Genomic DNA, 14068 nt, shown 5'->3' on the forward strand with positions numbered 1-14068 from the left:
CATTTGGCTGGTAGAATGTCTATGTTTACAAGCCACATTGGCAGATGGTCACAGAGCATTTGGCTGGTAGAATCGTTTACTTGGCATGTTTTGGCTGGTACCAGCCACATTGGCAGATGGTCACAGAGCATTTGGCTGGTAGAATGTTTACAAGCCACATATGTTTACAAGCCACATTGGCAGATGGTCACAGAGCATTTGGCTGGTAGAATCTCTATGTTTACAAGCCACATTGGCAGATGGTCACAGAGCATTTGGCTGGTAGAATCTCTAGTTTACCAGCCACATTGGCAGATGGTCACAGAGCATTTGGCTGGTAGAATGTCTATGTTTACCAGCCACATTGGCAGATGGTCGGAGAGCATTTGGCTGGTAGAATGTCTATGTTTACCAGCCACATTGGCAGATGGTCACAGAGCATTTGGCTGGTAGAATGTCTATGTTTACAAGCCACATTGGCAGATGGTCACAGAGCATTTGGCTGGTAGAATGTCTATGTTTACAAGCCACATTGGCAGATGGTCACAGAGCATTTGGCTGGTAGAATCTCTAGTTTACCATTCACATTGGCAGATGGTCACAGAGCATTTGGCTGGTAGAATCTCTAGTTTACCAGCCACGTTGGCGGTTGGTCACAGAGCATTTGGCTGGTAGAATGTAGAGGTCGATTAATTAGGGCCGATTTCAAGTTTTCATAACATTCGGAAATCGGTCATTTTGGATGGCAATTATTTTTTTTATTTTTTTTATACCTTTATTTAATCTTTATTTAACTAGGCAAGTCAGTTAAGAACACATTCTTATTTTCAATGACGGCCAAGGATCGGTGTGTTAACTGCCTTGTTCAGGGGCAGAATGACAGATTTTTACCTTGTCAGCTCAGGGATTCAATCTTGCAAACTTACGGTTAACTAGACTCACGCTCTAACCACCTGCCTCACGAGGAGCCCACCTGTTACGCGAATGCAGTAAGAAGCCAAAGTAAGTTTCTAGCTAGCATTTAACTTAATCAATCATAAGCACTAGTTATAACTACACATGGTTGATGATATTACTAGTTTATCTAGCTTGTCCTGCATTGCATATAATCGATGCAGTGCTCATTCACGAAAAAGGACTGTCGTTGCTCCAACATGTTCCTAACCATAAACACCAATGCCTTTCTTAATATCAATACACAGAAGTATATATTTTTAAACCTGCATATTTAGCTAAAATAAATCCAGGTTAGCAGGCAATATTAACCAAGTGAAATTGTGTCACTTCTCTTGCATTCATTGCACACAGTCAGGGTATATGCAACAGTTTGAACAGCCTGGCTCACTGCGAACTAATTTGCCAGAATTTTACGTAATTATGACATAACATTGAAGGTTGTGCAATGTAACAGTAATATTTAGACTGATGGATGCCACCCGTTAGATAAAATACGTAACGGTTCCACATTTCACTGAAAGAATAAACGTCTTGTTTTCGAGATGATAGTTTCCGGATTTGACCATATTAATGACCTAAGGCTCGTATTTCTGTGTGTTATTATATTATAACTAAGTCTATGATTTGATAGAGCAGTCTGACTGAGCGGTGGTAGGCACCAGCAGGCTCATAAGCATTCATTCAAACTGCACTTTCGTGCATTTTGCCAGCAGCGCTGCTGTTTATGACTGCAAGCCCATCAACTCCCAAGTTTAGGCTGGTGTAATGATGTGATGTGAAATGGCTAGCTAGTTAGCGGGGTGCACGCTAATAGAGTTTCAAACGTCACTCGCTCTGGGACTTGGAGTAGTTCTTCCCCTTGCTCTGCATGGGTAACGCTGCTTCGAGGGTGGCTGTTGTTGTTGTGTTCCTGGTTCGAGCCCAGGTAGGAGCGAGGAGAGGTACGGAAGCTATACTGTTACACTGGCAATACTAAAGTGCCTATAAAAACATCCAAAGGTATATGAAATACAAATGGTATAGAGAGAAATATTCCTATAATTCCTATAATAACTACAACCTAAAACTTCTTACCTGGGAATATGGAAGATTCATGTTAAAAGGAAACACCAGCTTTTCATATGTTCTCATGTTCTGAGCAAGGAACTTAAACGTTAGCTTTCTTACATGGTACATATTGCACTTTTACTTTCTTCTCCAACACTTTGTTTTTGCATTATTTAAACCAAATTGAACATATTTCATTATTTATTTGAGGCTAAATCGATTTTATTGATGTATTACATTAAGTTATAATAAGTGTTAATTTAGTATTGTTGTAATTGTCATTATTACAAATACATTTAAAAAATTGTCAGATTAATCGGTATCGGGTTTTTTGTCCTCAAATAATCGGTATCAGAATCGGCCGGTATCGGTATCAGCGTTGAAAAATCATAATCGGTCGAACTCTAGTAGAATGTCTAGTTTACCATTCACATTGGCGGATGGTCACAGAGCATTTGGCTCGTAGAATGTCTATGTTTACAAGCCACATTGGCATGTGGTCACAGAGCATTTGGCTGGTAGAATCTCTAGTTTACAAGCCACATTGGCAGATGGTCACAGAGCATTTGGCTGGTAGAATGTCTAGTTTACAAGCCACATTGGCAGATGGTCACAGAGCATTTGGCTGGTAGAATCTCTAGTTTACAAGCCACATTTGCAGGTGGTCACAGAGCATTTGTCTGGTAGAATCTCTAGTTTACAAGCCACATTTGCAGGTGGTCACAGAGCATTTGGCTGGTAGAATGTCATTGGCAGGTGGTCACAGAGCATTTGGCTGGTAGAATGTCTATGTTTACCAGCCACATTGGCAGGTGGTCACAGAGCATTTGGCTGGTAGAATCTCTAGTTTACAAGCCACATTGGCAGATGGTCACAGAGCATTTGGCTGGTAGAATGTCTAGTTTACAAGCCACATTGGCAGATGGTCACAGAGCATTTGGCTGGTAGAATCTCTAGTTTACAAGCCACATTGGCAGGTGGTCACAGAGCATTTGGCTGGTAGAATGTCTAGTTTACAAGCCACATTGGCAGGTGGTCACAGAGCATTTGGCTGGTAGAATCTCTAGTTTACAAGCCACATTGGCAGGTGGTCACAGAGCATTTGGCTGGTAGAATGTCTAGTTTACAAGCCACATTGGCAGATGGTCACAGAGCATTTGGCTGGTAGAATGTCTATGTTTACCAGCCACATTGGCAGGTGGTCACAGAGCATTTGGCTGGTAGAATGTCTAGTTTACAAGCCACATTTGCAGGTGGTCACAGAGCATTTGGCTGGTAGAATGTCTAGTTTACAAGCCACATTGGCAGATGGTCACAGAGCATTTGGCTGGTAGAATGTCTAGTTTACAAGCCACATTGGCAGGTGGTCACAGAGCATTTGGGAGCATTTTCTTCCTCCAATCCAAAGACCACATGTAAAAAATAAATTAAAAAAACGTGTGTGTGTGGCAGCTCTGGAGTAGAGAATCTCAATGCTGCAGTGGTGTAAGCGGAGTTAGATACAGTGATTTCTGGGATTGATCTTCATTATTTATTTTGGGTCAAATTTGGGCATCGACTAGCCTCTGCTGGTAAGGACGTCCCAAGGATCTCAGACACCACTAACCCCCAGGTGAAGCCTCTGTATCTTTGCCACCAGTCTCTTTTCTGTCAGTGACCTCAAATAATCTGACTGGAGTCAATATTGGTAAATAGATTTCAGAATAGATTTCAAAACAACAACAGTCTCAGTCCTATGCATTCTGACCTGGCCATTCCCCTCACTTATGTTCTGCTGTATGTTTCTGTACTCTCTCTCTTTCTCTCCCAAGTCATCATCCACGCGCCCTCGCTTCAGTCCACCATCGCCTTCCCTCTCCTTCAGTCCACCATCGCCTTCCCTCTCCTTCAGGACACCCCGCTCCTCCCTGTTCCCATCCCCCTCCCCAAGTACCCAGAGGGCCCACCTGCAGGCTGTCACCAATGATTGGATAAACCTGACCCTGGGCCTATCCCCCTCCTGCACCCCGGCCCCCACTCCTCCCCCGTACCCTAACAGCAGTCTGCTGGCCGACCTGGAGGCCCTCAGCACCCTGGTGTCCCCCTCCCCCTATCCAGCCCCCAGCCAATTCCTGGTTTCCCCCTGCCCAGCCCCCACCTTGGGAACCGTAACCTCGACACCACGCAACCTCACCCCTTCCCTCAGAGAGGGCCACTTTATCCCCATCACCTCACCCAAGGCTCCCATCTACCTCTGCTCCCCAGAACCCAGACCCTCCCCACTATCCTCCCTCCCCACCTCTGGCGGCACCTCTTTCACCTCATCACCCATCTCTCCCATGTTTGGGAGCCCCAAGTATGGCAGCGTGGTCGATTTGTCTCAGATTCAGAACAACACTAGCATCAAGCCCATTATAGACTCGGAGAAACCTTTCGACCCCTTCTCAGACACAGTGGCCCTGTCTCCCACCTCACCTAAGGCCTGCAGTCCCATCAATCTGGTGGTGTACGAGCCCAGCGATTGCCCCTCTCACAGTGACCACCCATCTCAAAGCTACCCCCTGTCTCAAAGCTACCCCCTGTCTCACACCGACCCCCCATCTCAACTCGAGAACATAGTAGAGCTAAATCAGTTTATCTCAAAAGAGATGAATCAGTTCATGGAGGACTCCACTAAAGACCAGGTAGTGGACCAGGAACAGGAAGATGACCTTTGTGAGGAGCTGGTGTCCATCATTCAGGGGGGCGACCAATCCAAAGGGGAAGAGTTTTACAGACAAGCATCAGACGTGACAGAGGAGCTTCCCAAGCTCTTCATAGAGGAGGAGCCTACTGAGAGCAGGAAGATGACCCCACCTTATAATACCTTTACCCCTGTGTGTAGAGATGGGGCAGAACAGGACAAGGTAGAGTTCTCCCTGGTGTGATCTGTGTGTCCTAACCTGACACTGCTGTGCAAACATTTTTGCTTCCACTAACCCTAAAGGAACTTATTGAAATTTGAGGCAACTTTTTTCCAAACAATTTTTTTTCTGAGAGCCGGATTCTGAGAGAAACAGATTCTTGTTATGTCTGATTAGTCAGATTGTTATTTCTGGTTTGTTTGCCACTCTCAAAAGATAACTCAGATGGGGCTGTGTGTGTAGCCCATAACACACTTTTCCTTTTGGTCTCTCTGTCACCAGGGTTCCTCTGTACGCCTCACCTCCCCTCCCTCCCAGCAGTTCACCATCCCCACTCTCTCCACCTCACCCAAACCTTTGTCTCCCCTCATCTTCCCCTGCACCACCCCTCCACTTCCAGGGGTGCTACACTCTCCCCCTCCCTACAACAAACAGTACCCCCGCCTGGAGCCTAGGTCCTCCAAGGTCAAGGTAAAGACCAGGTGCCTGTGTGACATCATGTGGTGACAACTAACTCCTCCCCTTCCCCTAATTCTCCTCTCTAACATTGACATACTGTAACATCCTCGCTAAGTTACTGACTACTCCTTTAACCCTTACTTCACTTTATTCACTGTGGCACTGATACTGTCATTCGTTTTTAGTTCTTTTTACTTCACACGGTCATCTTTGGTCAGTACTGCTATTGGTTGGTTCATAGATAGAGTACTATGTTACAATACTACTGTAACATGCTAAGTCTAGATAAATTAATCACTGTATGTTAGGTAACAGATCTTTAAACAGTTACAGTTCTATTAAATGGTTGACAATTAAGTAACATGGCTGCCAGATAGTCCTTGTATACTTGGAATTTTTGTTATTTACCCTTGTCTCCAGGGTCAGTATCCACAAAGCGACTCAGAGTAGGAGTGCTGACCTAGGATCTGTCCATTTAATCTTATTCATTATGATCTTAAAGGCAAACCTGATCCTAGATCAGCACACTTACTATGAGACCCTTTGTGGATACGGGCCCAGGTCTCATGCCAGTCTCCTCCAAGCATAGATATTACTCTTACTGTCATTAAAGGTAGACTCAGCGATATGAAGTAGATGCGTAAAGTAACCAGCATATTCGGTCAATTTCCGCAACAACTACGAGCGTTTGGTCTCGTGCCTACCACAATAACAGCGTGAAGCGAACATGAGCACATGCGCAGATACTGTGTGTGACTGTGTGAGAGCCAAGTCTTGCATCTCACTCATCTCAACATCTGCAGTGCTGCTCTTGGTAATGTCATTTCTCTAGCTTTAGAAGCTTTCCTTTCTCAACCCTGGCCAGGGTTGCACATTTTGGGGAATGTTCAGAGGTGGAAACTTTCCGTGGGAATTAACGGGAATATATGGGAATTAACGGATATATATTGGAATTAATGGAAATGTATGCAAATGAATATTAATACCATTTAAATGTAGATGTTTTTTTGCATTGGGTATATTTACCATATCATATGGAGACAGAAACATAAACGTTTTACCTTGTCATAAGTAGACATAATTGCAAATTATTAAATCCTTCCAATAGAAATAAAAAATAAATGTGTTGACTCTTTACATGGGATAATTTCACTGAACAACAAAATAAAGGGAATATTGAATGATCCCCACTGATCCATTGCATCTCCCCAAACCATTTTCAACATAGATCTGTAAGATAATAGTCTAGAAACTAAAGCTTTGGTTGTCTTCCTCGCAGGCTTCCTTGTCTTCTCCCTGGATCTCCTCAATGTCCACCTCTTGAACATCAGACTCTGAGGCCTCATCTGCACTGTCACTTCCCAATCTTGTTGAGGATGGCTGATAGAGCAGTCTGACTGAGCTCAAAAAGCCTCAAATTTGCCAGGATGGCCACCAATTTTTCAACCCTTGTATTGGTCAGCATGTTGCGTGCTTTTGTGTGTGTGTTCCCAAACAAGGACCGGTTTTCCTCTGAGGCGGCTGATGTTGGTGGGATTTGGAGGATGATGAAGGCAACAGGGGAAAGAGCCTCAGATCCACAAAGTCCCTTCCACCAGGTGGCTGATGAGATGTTGGCACGACTGCCATATTGCATCTCCATCCCAAAGCCCTTGCTTGGAAGTGTACTTTGCCAGACTGCCAAGAAATTTGCCCTCATCCAGGCCAAGGTGGCGAGACACGGTTGTGATGACACCATAGGCCTTGTTGATATCTGCACCAGACAGGAGGCTCTTGCCAGCGTACTTGGGGTCCAACATGTACGCTGCGGCGTGTATGGGCTTCAGGTAGAAGTCTTCACGCTTTTTGATGTATTTCAGAACTGCAGTTTCCTCTGCTTGGAGCAACAGTGAAGTGAGCAGGGCAATATGGATTTATTCTCTTACATCTGCAAGCAGAGTCTGAACATCAGACAGGATGGCATTGTCTCCCTCAATCCGTGTGATGGCTACTGCTATAGGTTTCAGGAGTATCGGGCTGCTTACCACTCTATCCCAAAATACATAACCTAGGAGGATCCTCTTGATGGGGCTGTCCATATCGGCAGACTATGATATGGCCATTTCTTGGAGAGACTCCTTCCCCTCCAGGAGACTGTCAAACATGACAACACCAGCCCAACGGGTGTTGCTGGGTAACTTCAATGTAGTGCTCTTATTCTTCTCACTTTGCTTGGTGAGGAAGATTAATGCTATAACTTGATGACCCTTCACATACCAAACCATTTCCTTGGCTCTCTTGTAGAGTGTATCCATTGTTTTCAGTGCCATGATGTCCTTAAGGAGCAGATTCAATGCATGAGCAGCACAACCAATGGGTGTGATGTGAGGGTAGGACTCATCCACTTTAGACCAAGCAGCCTTCATGTTCGCAGCAATGTCTGTCACCAGTGCAAATACCTTCTGTGGTCCAAGATCATTGATGACTGTCTTCAGCTCATCTGCAATGTAGAGATCGGTGTGTCTGTTATCCCTTCTGTCTGCACTCTTGTAGAATACTGGTTGAGGGGTGGAGATGACGTAGTTAATTATTCCTTGCCCACGAACATTCAACCACCCATCAGAGATGATTGCAATACAGTCTGCTTTCTCTATGATTTGCTTGACCTTCCCTATGAACTCTGTTGAACTCTGCATCCAGCAAATGAGTAGATAAAGCATGTCTGGATGGAGGAGTGTATGCTGGGCGAAGAACATTCAGAAATCTTTTCCAATACACATTGCCTGTGAGCATCAGTTGCATACACAGCTCAAGGAAGACATTCATCAGCATTTCTCTGACTATGTTCCTCCATTGAGAGAAAAAACTTCTGATTCTAGGAGGACCATGAGCTTTTGCTATCGATAAGGTGTCTGATTCATCATTTTCACCTTGATCGAAGTAGAGGGACTTTTGTCAGAGGTTACTTGTTGTGAACACCGAGGGAACTTCATGCACTTGGCCAGATGATTCTGCATTTTTGTTGCATTCTTCACATATGATTTGGCACAGTATTTGCAAATGTACAGCTTTTCCGTCCTTCTCCTTCTAAATGCAGTGAAATGTCTCCACACATCAGATAGTGCCCGTGGCATTTTCCTGTAAAGATTCGAAAAAAATGAGTAGGAAAAAAAAATACAATGATTTAAACACACTTTGCTGTAGGCTACTATTTACTAGTTAATAAAAAATAATGTATGTCATGTAAAATATATTCGCCCCACCCAGTATTGTAATCAAAACTTACCAGAAAGCATGTAGTCCTTGGCTCAGACAGTGAAGTAGTGTGGGGTCAATAGCATCTCATGACTGCAAAATCTTGAGAATCAGCTGTATATGTGATGGAAGAGTGCACTGCACTGTGGATGGAGAGGGTTGCAATTCCATTGAATTGGGGATAGTTTCACCAAAATATGCCACAAGACCTAGAATTGCCTTATGTGTATCCCACAAAAAAAGGTTCACTGTTATAAGCTAACTTTTTGATGAATTTAAGCAAATTCCCCAAATTCCCAGGCTTAACTTCCCATGGAAAATCTCCGGAAAATTTGGTATATTTACCACAAAGTTTCCGACCCTTTGCAATCCTAACCCTGGCTGACGTACGAAATATACTGCTGCTTCATACAAAGCTGGGAGAGAGAGAGATCACCAAAGATTGTTACATTTCAAACTTACCACTGACACAGTAAGATCGATATGTTCTGGTTTAATGCCAAATATAATTTTTGAGAAATAGTGTTTAACTTTGATGACAGGTTTGGTTGCCCAGCTTGTCCCTGTTAATCCCCTGGTATGTCCTTTTGTGTGAGTGTGTGCGTGATCAGAGTGGTAAAGTATGTTTGAGTACTCTTCTCTTAATTGTAACTCCTGATTGTGGTTCTTTCAGCCTGTAAATGGTGAGGTTGTTGTTGTGGGTAAGCCCCCTCGTAGCCCTGTGATGTCTCGGAGGTCCTGCGGCTCGCCCAGTAGAGCCCAGAGCTATTCCCCGTCTCATAGGGTAGGGCTGCTACCCACTATGCACCTTGTGTGACATCATCGTACGTTTGGGTTACTAGGAAACCAAGTCCTCTCTTTAGAGTTAATGTATCTCTTTTTTACTGTCCATATCAACATATCTACCACATAATATACAACACTCTCACACATATGGTCTGTAGAAATACAACCTCCTAGATATGAAGAGATGAATATCTAGGAGACAACAGATATGTTAAGAATGTCCCACTGTAAGCAGACGCATGCCAACCATGTCATCAAGCACCGGAGGAATACCTTCAACTTGAATTCCTGACTGTCTGTCCAGTGTGCATTGCAGCTTGGCATTGTGTGGGAACAGGAATCCCCAGTTGTGTCTGATGATCTGACAATGGGTCCCTGTTTCCCTGTTGCAAAGTGTGTGTCCCAAAGAGCGCCCTATTCCCTATAGAATGCACTACTTAGGGAACAGGGTGCCATTTGGGATGTAACCTTAGTGTCTGGTTTTTGGAGTGTGCTCCCTTGACAGCATCGTCTGTGGTTTTACTGCATGCCTGATGACTGACGGTTTAATTCAGGAGAATGGAATGGACTCCCCCTTTGACCCATAATTGTCTTCCCAACCTGTTAGTGTGGAAGCAAAACAGTCCATGCTTGTGGACTTGCTATTTGCTAGGATGGCTTGTGTTAGCCTGAGTGCCAGTCTCTTTGTGCTATCAGGCCAACTCATTGTCACTCATTGTCTTGCCAATGTGGTTGGCAAGAGCACAAACTCATCTGGGACCAGTCTAGGCTTGTGTGCTGTGGAATAGGTGGATGTTAGGAATGAATGTTAGGATTTGAACTGCTTCGTTGCTCACTGTCTTCTACTCTGTCTCTGAGGGATGTTGAATAAATACTGTGTACCTCCCAGGAAGGCCTTAGTTCCCAAATCCCCTTCAACCAAGCAAAGTACAGTCAGCTCTTTGTCAGCATTGTGGTTCTAGCACATGAATTAAAGCAAAGATGGTTTTGGCTCTGGCACATTGTTGCTACAGTGATGGACACTGATGGTGGTAAAACATACGGTAGAGGAAGACAGATAGAAACATGACATGCCTACTGTATAACACTACATTTCTCTTCTCTCTTCTCAGCGGCCATTGTTTACCCAAGATGCCCTGAATTGTGGTGGAGAGGCGTAAGTCTATCTTCTATTTCCACAACGATGTATTTCCCCAACTTGACTGTTAAAGCTATATAGAGCTTTAAAGCTTATTTTAAGTTTAAGTCTCTGATTGAATGTGTCTAATTTGTATTATAAACTGGGTGGTTCGAGCCCTGAACGGCTGACGGCCGTGGTATATCAGACCGTATTACACGGATATGACAAAACCATTTCTTGTTACATTTCTTATTACGTTGGTAACCAGTTTATAATAGCAAAAAAGCACCTCGGAATTTTGTGGTATAAGGGCTGTGTCCAGGCACTCCGCGTTGCGTCGTGCAGTCATGCATAAGAACAGCCTTTAGCTGTGGTATATTGGCCATATACCACACCTCATCAGGCCTTATTGCTTAAATAAGCAGTAGCAATGTGTAAATGAATCTGATGATGTGACTGTATAATTTTCACTGATGCACCTATTATGGTCTGTAGGTTCCAGGTCCTGTATAACTATGCTCCACGTAATGAGGATGAGTTGGAGCTCAAGGAAGGGGACATTGTTGATGTGATGGAGAGGTGTGACGACGGCTGGTTTGTAGGTAGGTCCGACGTTGTATTTATTTGCTCTATTAATATCCAAAAGATATAGACATGAATTATACAATAATTCCTGTGTAGGGGCTCTGCATGGCCATTGCCCACCCCTGTTCAGCCAATCATTCAGAGCATTTAAAAGTTGTACTACTTAGCTGCTGCCAACAGATGGCATCCCTCGCCTTGAATTGAGTCATTAAACCAATCAGTGCTCTGTGGAAGTTGTCCGTTATTTAGATGTGACAATAGTCACATATCCTCAGCCATTGTTCCATAAACAAAAACATAATGCACTACTCCACTGAAAATGCTTGTAACAAACTATATCGTTGAGATATTTCCTTTAATACCGCTATATGTTTGTTATTTTTCAAGGCACTTCCAGAAGAAGCACGTTTTTTGGAACCTTTCCTGGAAACTACGTGAAGCGACTATAACCTTGTTCTCATGATGCCCAGCAAAACTGCAGTGGTTGTATAACTCAGTGGGTGAATAACCAATATATTCAGATTGCACAAAAACGTTACATTCATCTATGACTAGTTATTTTCATTAAAAAAAAACTTTTCCAGGAGTGACAATGCATTTACTAATTTGATGAATAGGAGAAGATATGAACCCAGTGGCCTTGAAGGAATATATTTCATGTTTGATTTAAGGGTATTCTACTCTACTAACTGTGAGGATGTCTCAGTGTATACAGTTGATGCAACAAATAAGGTTGAAAGCAGATTTGGTCATAAACAAATAAGAGTTATTTGTGCGTAATGAGAGTTATTTACAGTGAAGGGATGCCTTATAGACTAATGGGTTTCACAATAATGAAGTAACCAAGTGCCCTATTTACCATGTATTTATTTATACATAAATATATATTTTTCTTGTTCTGGAAGTACTCTATAATTGATTCTGCTAATTGACATTAGGAGAGTATGTTATTAACCCTTTGGGAGAGGGGTTGTCCTCTTGCTTCACGCAGTTAAAGTGCAGGGGACCTGAACTTGGATCTGTACAGGCAGGCAGAAAGAGATGACAGTGTTGTTGTGTTAGTTTTATACAGGCAATTAGGGTTCCTCCTCAATGCATCCGTTAGCACATGGCTTTGGACAGACACATAGTTCATGTATTCAGGCAGTTACCTCTGACTGGAGCTAATGTCTATTGACTTGTCCGGTTTTGTTTTTCTCTCCTGACATTCCTATAAGTATTAATAAAAAGAAAGAGAAGACTTTTATGTAATTGGACAATATATATTTTTTTAAATCAATGTCTTCTTTTTACAACTTGGGTAGAGTGATCTGTTAATTTAAGATTGTTCTTTAATATATGATCATTTTACAATGTTCTTCTTATTGCGAACTGTCAAATTATTTGAAATTATTTAAATATCTTAGGGACAACTCACCTGCCACAAATCCTGTATAAAAGTGTTAAACATATTTGATGTCATTTAATTTACTGTCTGTATGCATTCAGCTCCAAATCAGCGTTTCATTTATGCAATAACTATTCTCCCAAATACCTGCCTTTCTGTTCTAGAACACAGAGCAACAAAATGACAGAAGGATTGGAAGTGATGATGTTGTTGATGATGACATGTAATAAAGTCATCATGTAACTTTGTGTTCACTACTGCCTAAACACACCATACCGTATAGTCTGTCCTGTACAGTGTATGTCCCTGTGATTAAAAAACATCCACTGCCTCCATCAGTCATCAGCATGTATTTCCATTTCTTGCATTATTTACAGGTGCAATAGCAGGTATGCCGGAGAGGTGCATAACAGGTGCAATAGCAGGTATGCCGGAGAGGTGCATAACAGGTGCAATAGCAGGTATGCCGGAGAGGTGCATAACAGGTGCAATAGCAGGTATGCCGGAGAGGTGCATAACAGGTGCAATATCAGGTATGCCGGAGAAGTGCATAACAGGTGCAATAGCAGGTATGCTGGAGAGGTGCATAACAGGTGCAATAGCAGGTATGCCGGAGAGGTGCATAACAGGTGCAATAGCAGGTATGCTGGAGAGGTGCATAACAGGTGCAATAGCAGGTATGCCGGAGAGGTGCATAACAGGTGCAATAGCAGGTATGCCGGAAAGGTGCATAACAGGTGCAATAGCAGGTATGCCGGAGAGGTGCATAACAGGTGCAATATCAGGTATGCCGGAGAAGTGCATAACAGGTGCAATAGCAGGTATGCTGGAGAGGTGCATAACAGGTGCAATAGCAGGTATGCTGGAGAGGTGCATAACAGGTATACTGGAGAGGTGCATAACAGGTATACTGGAGAGGTGCATAACAGGTATGCTGGAGAGGTGCATAACAGGTGCAATAGCAGGTATGCTGGAGAGGTGCATAACAGGTATGCTGGAGAGGTGCATAACAGGTGCAATAGCAGGTATGCTGGAGAGGTGCATAACAGGTATACTGGAGAGGTGCAATACAGGTATGCCGGAGAGGTGCATAACAAGTATACCGGAGAGGTGCATAACAGGTATGCCGGAGAGGTGCATAACAGGTGCAATAGCAGGTATACTGGAGAGGTGCATAACAGGTGCAATAGCAGGTATACTGGAGAGGTGCATAACAGGTATACTGGAGAGGTGCATAACAGGTATACCGGAGAGGTGCATAACAGGTATACTGGAGAGGTGCATAACAGGTATACCGGAGAGGTGCATAACAGGTATGCTGGAGAGGTGCATAACAGGTATACCGGAGAGGTGCATAACAGGTATGTTGGAGAGGTGCATAACAGGTATACTGGAGAGGTGCATAACAGGTATACTGGAGAGGTGCATAACAGGTATACTGGAGAGGTGCATAACAGGTGCAATAGCAGGTATACTGGAGAGGTGCATAACAGGTATACTGGAGAGGTGCATAACAGGTATACCGGAGAGGTGCATAACAGGTATGCTGGAGAGGTGCATAACAGGTATACCGGAGAGGTGCATAACAGGTATGTTGGAGAGGTGCATAACTTTGCAAACTAGCATTTGGTC

General features: G+C 43.5%; 2 protein-coding genes across 5 annotated transcripts in view; both read left to right on the forward strand.

Annotated features, from left to right (window-relative positions):
* sorbs2b (sorbin and SH3 domain containing 2b) overlaps positions 1 to 12776 on the forward strand; it is an 81704-nt gene extending 68928 nt beyond the window's left edge. For all 4 annotated transcript variants that reach the window (XM_064973386.1, XM_064973384.1, XM_064973387.1 and 1 more), the window contains 3 exons: positions 10457 to 10500; positions 10960 to 11066; positions 11437 to 12776. In XM_064973386.1, the coding sequence (XP_064829458.1) occupies positions 10457 to 10500; positions 10960 to 11066; positions 11437 to 11498 (213 nt within the window). In that variant the 3' untranslated portion in view covers positions 11499 to 12776. The remainder of the gene's footprint in view (positions 1 to 10456; positions 10501 to 10959; positions 11067 to 11436) is intronic.
* Positions 1805 to 5774, forward strand: LOC135545348 (uncharacterized). The gene is made up of 4 exons (XM_064972960.1): positions 1805 to 1861; positions 3795 to 4868; positions 5148 to 5336; positions 5745 to 5774. Exons 1-4 carry the CDS (start codon positions 1805 to 1807, stop codon positions 5772 to 5774), a joined length of 1350 nt encoding a protein of 449 aa, XP_064829032.1.
* Positions 12777 to 14068: the final 1292 nt, after the last annotated feature.

Source organism: Oncorhynchus masou, chromosome 9 (assembly GCF_036934945.1).
Source record: "Oncorhynchus masou masou isolate Uvic2021 chromosome 9, UVic_Omas_1.1, whole genome shotgun sequence".
Classification (NCBI taxonomy): domain Eukaryota; kingdom Metazoa; phylum Chordata; class Actinopteri; order Salmoniformes; family Salmonidae; genus Oncorhynchus; species Oncorhynchus masou.

Coding starts and splice junctions, on each gene's coding strand:
- LOC135545348 (XM_064972960.1), top strand. CDS start 1,805: ATGGGTAACGCTGCTTCGAGGGTGGCTGTTGTTGTTGTGTTCCTGGTT. Junction 1,862..3,794: donor TGTTCCTGGTTCGAGCCCAG/GTAGGAGCGAGG, acceptor TTCTCTCCCAAG/TCATCATCCACGCGCCCTCG. Junction 5,337..5,744: donor CTAGGTCCTCCAAGGTCAAG/GTAAAGACCAGG, acceptor CCTTGTCTCCAG/GGTCAGTATCCACAAAGCGA.